This window comes from Xiphophorus couchianus, chromosome 5, assembly GCF_001444195.1.
Source record: "Xiphophorus couchianus chromosome 5, X_couchianus-1.0, whole genome shotgun sequence".
NCBI classification, from domain to species: Eukaryota; Metazoa; Chordata; class Actinopteri; order Cyprinodontiformes; family Poeciliidae; genus Xiphophorus; species Xiphophorus couchianus.
Window position 1 is genome coordinate 24,320,339 of NC_040232.1, and position 12,539 is coordinate 24,332,877.

The window sequence follows — 12,539 nt, forward strand, 5'->3', positions numbered from 1 at the left end:
AGGTGTTTGCTAATTACTGCTGGCTAGTCTGAAGGAGCAGAGTTAGGGAATCACAGGAGGAGCTCTGCTGTGTGAGGCGGAAGTTCAGACGCCTGGCAACCTCCGAGGAGGAGCTGCAAATTGAAGGCGGAGCTAGGTCCACCCAAGCGTTTTGCGCAGCTCAATGGTTGCCATGGGAGATTAAAGAATTTCTCAGACATGAAAGAATCAAGGCAACACTCCAGGTGTGTTTTTGAGGAGGGAACAATATTTTAACATGATGTGAAGCTCACAAACATCAATATTTACATACATGAAACTGCCTTTAATTACAGGTTTAACATCAATTTGAAACTATGAAACTACAAATAAATAATTTTTAAGTTGACTCTGCATGATGGCATTTGATTAAAGTCCCTCAAATCACTTGTTGGAATGAGTGTTTCTATCTCAGTGCAGGCAGGACAAAAGATCTGGTGTCCGGTGTGTTCAGTTTTCTTTCTTTTTTTTCCTGTTTCTTGGTAAAGCTGATAAGAACCATACAGTACAGTAAACACAAGTGGTAGTAAGAACTAATAATTACAAATGAGTTTCAAATAACCTGACTACTAATCACTGAAATAAAGAGCTTATTAGAAAAATACTAGAAGCACATGCAGAGGAAACTATTAGTCTAAATGTGGCCATTAAGTCCAGAGCAGCTCTCTCCTATTTATCCTTTAATCTGAACAGCTTTCTTCCCATTTTGATTGAATCGTACACTGTTTACCACCTCGTAGCAGCTTCCTTTACAAAGACTCATAGCACTGCACCAAGACAAAAGGCTCAGGTCAGTAGGATACAGACACGCCCTCTGGTCACTTGTTATCCTGAAACATTTCTAGGCATCAGTGAAGGATAAAATTATTTTAAAAAATTGAGACAGCATCCCTTTGTTCACCACACATCCACTGTGGCTGCTCCCTGGGTTTCTCCTCTAATTTGCCCCACTAATCATTAGAACAAAGAGTGCCGTTTAAAAGTTTTCATACCCCCAGTTCTGCACCTTCTCATGTTACAAACACAAACTTCGATGTATATTAATGTAACACAGTACAACACAGAGTAGAGCACAATTGTGACGTTTACAGAAAATAATACTTTCTTCTTTTTTTTTTTCAAATTTAAAATCTGGAAAGCGCGGTGTGTATTTGTGTTCACATCCTTAAAGTCAAGACATTGTAAAAACATATTTCACTACAATTAAACCTGCAGGTCATTTCGAACATTTCACTACCAGTTTAAGAAATTACCATTTTTCTGTGTACAGTAGGTCAGGGCTAGTCAGAATTGACGAGGGCCTCTAAAGAAAAGCCCTTCTACAGCATGTGTCAACTAATAATTATTTTAGTAGTAGATTATTCTGACAATTGACAACTGATAATTCATTTAACCACTTAAAGCCTTTTTTATACAATATTAGAAATACATTAAAAATGCAAATAAATAAACTCCTTTATTAATGGAAAATAAAATAAATAAATGTATATATTTCTGGTACAGTTTTGGCCTAATTATAACTCTGAATGTATTTTTCTCTCAATAGATGGCCTTTTTTTTAGAGTCTGTATATTCTGGTTAACGATTAATCAAATAGCAAATTAGTTGATTATTTTCATAAACGATTAATCACAAATAATGCGATTGATCGTTTCAGCCCTGTTTTGTTATGGTGTGTTTATGGTGATATGGAACTACAGTTACATATAGAAACATATCTGACACTCATTCTAGTAACATTTTGGTCAAACCATTTAATTTTGACCAGTGCAGCTTCTACCACACATATAGTCTTTAAACTTTTTTACATCATTTTCCATGTCCTGTCTGCTATGTTACTTTGTCTTCATAATGCTGTCAATGCACACAAGCTCTCTAAGACCAACTAAAACTGCTGCCTTAATACTGAAATTAAAGCTCACACAACTGCGTAGGGATGCCATCATGGCACATTTTATTCTTATTTGTAAAAAAAAAACATAGTTAACCTAATTTTTTTACTTCCAGTTTTCTGTTGTTTAGTCCCCAACAAGAATACATTGAAGTTTGTTGTTATAATGTGACAAAATGTGAAAAATTTGAAGTGGGGAAGAAAACCTTTGCAAGGCAGTGTGTAAAGCAAAGGAGCTGAGGAAGAAAACTTCAAGATCAGAAAAATTGATGGAGATATGTTGACCTAATATGGTATGCACAAAAATTAACATCCGTTCACACTGAAACACATCAGGAGAGTTCAAGAACTGCTAGCCTCCTCCTTAAAGGGACAGGAACTGCTGCAGCTGTTCCCTTAACAACTAAAGCTTAACAACTAACAACCTGCAGCACAGCACGGCTGAGATATAAGACTCATTACTGTCAGTTCTCACAAATATTTTCCCAAATGTGAAATTCTGAAGTCCCTTGTTTAATTTGAAGTCTTACAAGAAACATGCAGTGACTGCTATGGTCTCTTGACTTTTCATGCAACAATTCTTTACATAAATTTGTAACTCCAGAGAAGAGATGGTGATGATTATTGTTTTTTATGATTAGAAATAGTTCACATTCAAGTATATGTTTAACTGAAAATAATGAGTCATACACATAAAACTATACACACGCTCAGACACACGCACACACACACACACGCACACAAACAACACAGACGTTCATAGCGCAGACTGGGGAAACTGAAAGTTATACAGTATTTAAGTCATCAACAGCATCAATAATCAACATGAGACAGAAGCAGTAATTACATAATGAACTATTTTTAAAATATTCAATTTTCAAAAGAAAAATATTACTGCATAGTAGCTTAACAATGCCCAAAAAGCAGTACAAAATACTTGTATATCATATCGTCACCTTACTAAAATAATACGTAATGTTTTTGCCAAAAGTGATTTTGGCAAAAAATAAATAAATAAATAAAATACAAATAATCACCACCTCTTTTTGTTTTTTCAAAAGAAATAGGTTATTGTTTTAGGAAAGTGATGATATACTAGCATTTGATAAACATATAAATATGATAAAGAGAGAGAGGGGTGTGCAGGCTCCTACCTTTTTCACTGACTGACTCACTCTCAATCTCCACATCCTCACAGCTTGTGTACTCCGGCGTCGTGGCCAGCTCCTCCTCTGAGCTGCTCAGCGACACCTGCCTCATCTTTCCACCCTTTTTGGTTTTGTGAGGCTTGGGGGGCGGCGGCCGCACCGACTCCGACTGGTCCGAGCTGAGAGAGTCGTTCCTCAGCATGCTCTCCATCTTCTCCCTTTTGGTTTTGCGGACGGCCGAATTGGGATCCAGGTGGTGTTGCTGCCTCATCATGGGGTCCCCTCCGACGCCCAGGTCTCCTCGCCGCAGGTCCCCCGACCGGTCACCGAGCACGGGGCTCCGATGCGGTGTCGGGGGGCTGCAGTTGGAGCCCCTGTGACCTCCGAGGTTCGGCCCCATGGGTCCAGGAGAAGAACGGTCGACGGAGTATGAGCGCTGTCCCACCATCGGCGGCCGGCGCTCAGTGAGATGCTGGCGGGACAGTCTGATGGGGCCCGGCTCGTCCTGCTCTGTGTAGGCCAGGGAGACGTCGCTGTGGCGGCGCTCGTGCCTCAGCCGGCCCACTTCGGCGTGCATCCTCATCTGCTCCTCGTAGGGTTGGGGCTTCACGGGGTAGCGTGCCAGGTTGGGGTCGCTGCGGTACCGCGTCTGGAACTCCTCCTGGCGCTGGCGCTGGAGGTCAAAGTCACTGGGTGGCCCGTCTAGCTCTTGGTCCAGCGGATATTCCTGGGAGTGCCAGCGGCCGGGGCCCCGGCGGTCCCGGTAGCCCGACCGCATCGCATCGACGTCGGGGAATATGTGTGGGCCCTGCGGAACCCGCTGTGGGTCCACATCCCGGTAGTCTGACGGTGATCTGGGCATGCTGCCGTCTGTGGGTGCATACTGGTCCCCCCCTTCCCTTTGGTCGTATTTTTGGTTTGGATCCCTGGATGCAGACGGGCTTCGTTTCCTGAAGGGGAAAAAAGAAGAACAGGCGTGTTACACAATACACTGAGCAAACGGCAAAGTTCAAGTTCAGGTTTATTTCTATAGCACATTCAGCAACAAAGCAGTTCAAAGTGATTTATGTCATAAAAACGACATACCGTCACCTATTGCAAAAAAAGCAATAAAAAAGCAAGGGTTAATGTTTAAAACCTGATAAATGTGACAAAAAAAGACACTTTAATGTCTCTATTTATCAATCTGCCTTCCAAGACTAGATCACGCAGATCCTTTGGACGTCAATTAATTGGAGCAGAAATTAGTACAAATAGTCGTTTTGAATCAAAAATCGAGTTTGAATCAAATCGAATCATAAGATGAGTGAAAGATTCACATCACCAAAGATTCCTCAGTATCTTTTCATATTAAGAAAAATAAAACAGTAAAAAAATATATAGAATAAAAAAATGTAAAAAGTCATGGTATTATAGGATTACATTAATACATGAACAACAATGGAGCCAGGTGAAATTATTGCATCTATTCTCTACTGAATCTGGACGTCAAAAAGGAAACCCTGGTGAAGAAGATGGAGAGGCTGGGGGAGGCTAATTGTCCAATAATGCGTTTATTTCTTTATTCAAAGTTAATTATTCATGAGCCACTTTTCTCTTACATTTCTTCCCCTTTTTTACTCCAAAGTAATAATGACATTTCAGTAAGGAAAAAGCTCCGTGAAGCATCCCCTTCATTTTGTACCCGACAACTTTCCATACATTTTAAAGGGCTTCATAAATCACTGCTGCCAGCTCAGCTCTGTGGTCAAGGTAAGAAAATCCCAGCGTGTGATTGGCTGATGCACTGAAGAGGAATGAACAGGTATGACCCTCGCCTGCTGCATCACAGACCACTGAGGGTTGGTGTGACCGTAATGGATTGGCAATATAGCAGATATAAACACTGTGGATGGGTACAGCCAGGCAAACATGTTCCTCTGTTCTCTCGGATGAGTTTTCTATGTTGAGTACTGAATAATCTCTCTAAAACAAAGTGCCAGCTCTGGGAGAGACAGAATGATGAACGAGTGCAGCGAACAAGGTTGTGAACTACTGTACATTTAAAGTATGGGTTGTTAGAAAGGAGAGAAAGTTTAACAACTGTGTAGGACAAAACGTGCTTTCCAAAACAACAGGACACAAAAGCATGTGTTACTCAAATGGACAGGAAGGATATCAACAAACTAGACCATCACACTGACAGGAAAATGAAATAGCATTTTTCTTGAAATATTGTAATGTAATCTTTTTCCTCTCTGTTCTATCATATATATATAAATATATATGTTTGATGGAGTGCACGTGCCACTTTAAATCTGTAGCCTACAGTTTTGGCAACAAAAGGTGAAAACAAAATCAAAGCACCAGCTAAGTGGCTGATGATGTAGTGTTGCAAAATATAAAATAATAATAAAGCTTAATTTGCCCCTTTATTCAGTCAGCAGGAAACAAGAAATTAAAGAGCTGTGGTGTGTAACTCTTTCAAAAAATATGGTTGTTTCTTCTTTACATATTTTTAAAAACTCACTATGTTGTGACAGCATAATATGCGGCAGATAATCTGTGAAAAGATCGATTTCCTCCACCTCCTGCCTGAGCTACTGTTGCTATCTAAAGAACCACAAACCAAAAATAACCAATCAGAGCCCGGAGGAGGGTCCTAGCAGTGTTAATCATACTCATGTACTCGCTGCTACATGTGCTAATGGCAAATAAACAACTTACCGTTACAGAACAAACTGTTTATTGGCCGTCATAAGGCTACTATGCTAAGTAGCCTTAGCTTTTATGGCAGGCTCTGCTGATGTGTACAAGCTGTAGCATAGAAGAGAGCAAGGTGAAGGCTGTGAACAGCGCATACATGAGGGTGATTGACAGCACTAAGACCTTCCTCCTGGTGCTCAATTTTTTCCCATTTTATCAGTCATACTGTCATGACATAGAGACAGTTTTATGTAAAAAACATATTTCTTAAAGGTTACTTAACCCAGCTTTAATACTGACTTTCTCTATAGTTGATATAATTATTACATTTTTTTCTTATCCTTACCAGCTGGTAACATGACGATTAATTGCTTCTTAACTAATCTGTGGTAGACTTACACAACTTTACACAAAACCAGAGTTGCAGATGGAGCTGCGTTCGAGGCAAATGATTTACGGAACTTTCCGATGAACAGGTCTATCCTGTGCCCGTTTCCACATGGCAGTGAGTTTAGGTTTGCATTTCACGTTTGCCGCTGTAGAAGCTAAAGAAAACTTTCAGTTCCAAAGAAAAACTTGAAGTTTTAGGAAATGGAAAAACCAGAACACAAACCTCGTAAAGTAGGTGCACATGTCAAACACAGCAGACATAAACAAAGTGCATTTTGGCAACGTGTAATTCATCCTGACTCGGGTACCACATTTTACTGCCTACATTTAGCCTTGCATAAAATGCCCACGGCAGCTTGCAATCAAGCTAACAGCTCTGCTCCACCAATATTCAGTAGTCAATTTGGACAAGACCAGAGGAAGAGCACAAAATCTGTCCTGCTCTCACACACACACACACACACACACACACACACACACACTGCTACAGCAGCCATTGTGATGTGCCATTTACCTCCACCCACAGCAGGGTGACCAAGACCAGAGCTAGCATCCTGCATCCCTTCTCAAAACACTTAGGAAGTATAGCACGACGCCATGCTATTTTGCTCTACAACTGAAAAATGTACGTAACTGATTTATCATCTGTAGAGTAAAAAAAACTAAGCAGGTCTACAAAATGAATGAATGGATTACATTTTTGAAAGGCAAGTACCAGGCAAATGTGTCTTGCTGTAGGTAAGAATCAGAAAATTTAGTCCACGTGTGTTTAGTTTGAATTCAGTGTGAACGCAGATGATTTGTAAGTGCATTTTGTTGAAGACCAATAATGAACCAACAGTAGCTAATAGTCATGCCTCCAGCTCCCCCGGCCCACCTTAAGAGCGCCACTGCTCTGTCTAAGTGAGTTTGCACTATTGTGCAAAAAGAAATGGGCAAAATCTTCGATTTAGATGGACAAAGTACCAAAACCTTCCAGATTTTGTTTAAAAAATGTTATCATAATTGTGCATTACATAAAATCTTAGTAAAACACTTCCCAGTTTTGAGTGACACTGTGACAAAAAGTGAACAAGTTCAAGCTATATGAATACAGTTCACAGTCTTTGGGGCTCTACGTCTTGCATGGAGACGTGGAAGTGGGAGCAGTCCTTGGTGTGGCTGTAGTCTTGTAGATGTAGTCGCCGATAACAACAGAAAATGTTGTTATGCTGCCAGCCATGGCAGCCATTCTTCCATGGGTTCTGCTGCCAGCCATGTGGTGAACTTCCACTGCTCTACAGGTGATTCCAGTGATAATCATTTTTGTAAGGACACCGTCTATCAAAAGAGGCGTAGCGCATTTAGTCCACGGTTCACAAAAATCATGGGATTACACTATGGTCTTGTAAGATTAAAAAGTGGGGCCCAAAAAGATTATCAGTGACCTGACATTGGCTTGCCATGATAAAACCTTCATACATTCTTCCACACAAGCAAACAGAAAAAAAAACAATTGCTGAAAATCCCTGATAAGCTGGTGTGCAATGACAAGTGAGTCTGTCGGTCGGAAGGCTGTCCCAGTTTGCCTCCAGAGGTGTGTTCGCTTTTTTGCCCCAGTAATCAGAAACATCCACAGTCCAGGCCAAGTTCCAGGGCCGACGCTAGACTATGCGACCTCCTCAGCATCTGTGTAGAGAATCAACTAAGAAGACCCATCCGGCAGACGAGAATTGCATTTTCCACAGCAACAAAACATCTTCTGTGGAACGAATGTACAGCTGCACCATAACTTTTCCACAAGTTCCATGTTTAACTGTAAAATCGACTCTAAAACAAGGAGAAACACTAACCTTGAACAATGAAATCGTTAAATCTGAAGGTGAAGCTCGGCTCAAATCCTCACAGAAACAGACTCTATTCACGGAGGCTGCCCCAGTTCAAATCCACGGCATCCGGAGATGCCTTCCAATCAAAATATAACCAAACTGGAACTACGTTTCATATCTGCTCACCTACATGATAAAAAATAAAATAAAATAAAAAAATCCAGCAGGATGAGGTGAACACATAAATGGATAATGTCTCGCAGAAATTACTCTGACACTGTTCTGCTTCTGCTCCTAATGAAGAAGTACGATAAAACAGGAAGCCAAAAGCAATCAAGGCTCAGACGGGGATGCCTCTACTTTACGTCTGACGAAAAGATGTCAAGAAAAAAAGAGAGAGAGATGTGCTGCACAGCTCTCATCTCTGACAAGATTAAACAATTTTGTCTCAAAAGAAATAAAGGAGAGTAAAAAAAATCTAAAGAAACAAAAATGTGTGGGAAAAAAAGAAAGAAAAAACAAACATGGAGAGGACGAAGGAGGAAAGACAGAAATGTCTAAAAGAGTCTAAATAAAGCTGCGAGAGTCATTCTACTGCACTGGCATGAGTCAAGCAGTTCCGGAGTATCTGGGATGTTCCTTAAAGTGAAAGTAAGGCATTTAATTCCCTTGTTCCAGAATACAATTAAAAACTATTTAAATCCAGATCAGACGAGAAAGGTAAAAATTTCCATCACCCAAATCACAGCAGAGCAGCAACCAGGAACCAGCAACCAGCAAGCGGCTTCGCCTCTGATAGTTTGGTTTGTGCAGTCTAATCTAAAACGACACCAACACACTGCTGGATTAGGATCAATGGCACCGTTTATGATTGTGCTCCAAAGGCTTCTGGGGCAAAGAGAGAGAGAGAGAGAGGATTTTTCTGATTTGAAACCTAAGTCATGTGATCTCCATCTGGCTGGAGACTGAGAAGTGACCTTCCTTCTAATTCCCACCAACCGCATCAGTCCTCAGCAGCTAAATTGGGAGTTCTGGGTTCGCTCTTAGGGAGCTTGACTTTCTATGATCCCTAAAACACATAAAGTCAATGTGATTTTTTTAAGCGCTGAATTAAACATAAAGAAGGGATATGAAGAGGCGTAAAAAGTAAAGCCTATACAGTCTACAAATGGACATACCATGACAGGTTCTGTATCCTCCTAAAGGCATCCTACCTGCTTTGTTTTAATCTTTTTTCAGGCATTTTCATTTTTATTTTCAGGTCAGGGATTTTGTGACAGTGGACCAATGGGACCAAATGTTTTCAGTGCAAATCTGTGATTCACAGAGTCTATTTCAGCATCATGAAGTTACTTCTAGTGCTTAGAAAAATCTGCACATCCGAACACCAATAGTTGACAACCTTAAACACTGAAGAGATGCATGTCTGATTTCTTTATTGACAGATAAACAGGTCTCTTTTTTTAATCATTTTGCTGATGTTGGTGCTGCGGCAAAACAATTTCCCACATGAGATTAATAAAGGACCTCTCTATCCATCTATATTTACATGCTGTCTAATTGGAAACCCAGCGGTTTTGCAGGTTCCTGGCAGAAAAATATAGTTGAGAAATAAAAATTGTTGTTAAGCTCCAGCTTCTTACCAAGATGCAGCAGCTATGTCCTTTTCATTCCAGCCTTTCACAATATAATTGTTGATTAATGTGCGTTAATACATTCCATCTTCCCCAATCAGGCACAGAATTCGGAAAAAGACGGACAGAGAGAAACACTTTTTTCCCCCCCTCTGTATTTTAAAAAGCAGTATACACTCAAGCCCGATGGTGACGAGAAGAAAATCTGTCTCGCTCTTTATCAGCAGTGGTGCTCTCCACACATTAGGCCTTCATGGAAGATATGCAGGAAAAAAAAAACATTGTTGGGAGAAAGTTGTAAGATTGCCATTTTCAGTTTGTCACAAGCCATGTAAGGCCAGAGGGAGGCAGAGGACCCAAACACGGACTCATGTTAGAGTAGAACCACTTTGTCTTTATTCAAGTAATAGTACAAAGTAGGAAATTATGCTAGAGTGGGTACAAATGTATTTGGTAAAAAGGCTGAAGCACCGAATAACTCATCACTTTATAAGGTTATTATTTAGCAAGAATATCAGACAGACAACATTATAAAGCTATGTGAAAATTGTGGCATTTTAAAGACTATAAAGAAAAGAAATTTACAGATAAATAACATGATTTTAAAAAATTACACATTTAGGCATAAGAAGCAATTTTCCAAGTCCTTTTTTTATTATAAAAAAACAACTAAGAAGCCAATACTTGTTAGAACAATGTAAAGGACTTCCAGTAACAATACATAATGTTTGCTGTCTCCTGTTCACCTCCAAACGGCCCAAATGGCTCAAGCAGATAACGACAGAACAACATAGCTTGTGTAGAAACAGGAAGTCTCACTTTGACATAAACTGTAGGTGTGTGTGTGTGTGTCTTTGTCTGCCGTATTTTAGTTTAAAATAGGTTTGTTGTTCATTCACCGGAGTTGCTTGCAGTGGTTTTACTCCAGTAAGAGTGGTGATACTTTAGAGCAGTGTTTTTCAACCACTGTGCCGCGGCACACTAGTGTGCCGTGAGTGATCGTCAGGTGTGATTTTTTGAAAACAAATTAATTATCTGCAAATAATATGCTATCTTCGAGTGTGTGTGCTGTAGTAGTGACTAGCGGCATAATCATGTAATTTCCTTACCACTAGATGGCAGTAGGTACATAGCATTGTACGTTAAAAGAAGAGAATTAGTGATGCGGGAATGTGACAGGTAGCGGTGAGAGCATTGTATCTGGCAAGACTTTGATGACAGTGATGGAAAAGTTTATGAAAAGAAAAATGACTATATATTTAATATAGGTGGCGATAGAGTATCATTTGTTTACATTTTTGGTTGGTGGTGTGCCTCGTGATTTTTTCAATGAAAACAATGTACTTTGGCTCAAAAAAGGTTGAAAAACACTGAATTGAGGTACCAGTTCAGAACAATTTAACCTGCCTGGAGCATCAGTTGACTCCTGAATATTTTCACAAGAAAAAACTTTGTATCTATGGTTTTTGTTTGATCACATTTTACATCTGCCTGTGGTTCCATTAAAAAATAACCAGTGAATGTATCAAGAATAGCATAAAACTTAACATAAGCAAAGATTAGAAATTTAGATTCAAAATCAGCTTCTGAATATAGCAAATTTACTCCTAGCAGATTATTAACTAAGATTATTTTATTCAAATAAAATGTCTGTGAAATGAAATGAGACAAATATCATACAAAAGATTATAAAACAATTTGAAAAGTTATTGTTCTCTTGTATTGATATTTCAGAAAAATCTAAAATGATGTGTAATGCCCAGCGCACACGACACGATCTTAGAGCTATCGGCCGATTGTCGGCCCATTTTCAATACCTGAGAGATCACACATTAGCCCACAGAAATCCTAGGTATAACGGTTTGATCGGTTCAATCGTGCCGTGTGATGTCCAACAATGGGCACAAAATAATGGCTACAAGTTCAGTTAACTAATTTTAAAACCAGGCATTAATCAATGCTTTACTACAATCTACCTGCAATGCATGTGGCTAGTGTCAGCGTAAAGTCCTGACTGAATGAAAATCATTATAACCTATTTATGTCACGTTAACGAAGAACAGCTGAAAAGTTACCGGGTTTATCAACTGCGGTAGCAATTTTGCTCAAACTCCTCACTTTGTCATTTCTATATTTTTTGCATGTTGAATAAACATTAATGTTGTTTCCACATTTCATCTCCTATGGACCTTACCAGAGGGGCCGCTTTTCATTGGCTGATGCGCATTCTACGTGGTCACGTGCGTGGACGTCTCACAAACACACTTAGCTTCCCGTTAGCTAAGTACAGCATAAAGGCAGAACTGATACAACTTCTACACCTTGAAGCCTGTCTGCTACACAGTCTTACGTTAGCTAAACAGATCAATATGCAATGTGTCTGTATCTGACATACACTAAAGATTTTATTTTAGCAGAAAAGGCTTTGGACTAAACTGTTACTCGTGTTAGCCACGTTAGCACCAAGTACAGCTAGTCAATCAATCATCGCTGTGTTCAGGGAAGCGCTGATTAATAATCGAGAAATAAATATCAAGCCTGGAAACTTGATACTGTAAGGGACTGAATGTTGTGTTTTTAACGTAATCTTTGCTCATCTTGCGGGGCGCAGGCGGTTGCCACGGTAACAGGTGTGCTTAAACTACAAAGAGAGAGAGAGAGTAAAAAGGTAGGAGTGGTTTTGAGTTGATCACCTGTTCCGGTTATTTTACCTTTGTTTACCTTTGCTGTGGCTCATTACAGCCGCTGTAGTTTCTAAACGTTGGACTAATTACCTCGTTCGTTTGTGAGTTTAAGTCATTCACAACAAACATCAAATAGAACAAATATATTTCATAAAATTTTAACAAACAAAGGGCTTCTACCGCGATAATTATGCGAAATTAAATTAATTATATCCCAACTTCAGAAGATTTGCCTTTACCTTTACAGAGCTCTTTGGTTCCTCCTATCAGTCTGTAGCTTC

General features: G+C 39.8%; 1 protein-coding gene across 14 annotated transcripts in view; it reads right to left on the bottom strand.

The window, feature by feature from the left end:
* rims2a (regulating synaptic membrane exocytosis 2a) overlaps nucleotides 1-12,539 on the bottom strand; it is a 172,278-nt gene that overhangs the window by 79,296 nt on the left and 80,443 nt on the right. For all 14 annotated transcript variants that reach the window (XM_028017528.1, XM_028017535.1, XM_028017533.1 and 11 more), the window contains one exon: nucleotides 3,064-4,007. In XM_028017528.1, coding sequence (XP_027873329.1) covers nucleotides 3,064-4,007 — 944 coding nt within the window. The remainder of the gene's footprint in view (nucleotides 1-3,063; nucleotides 4,008-12,539) is intronic.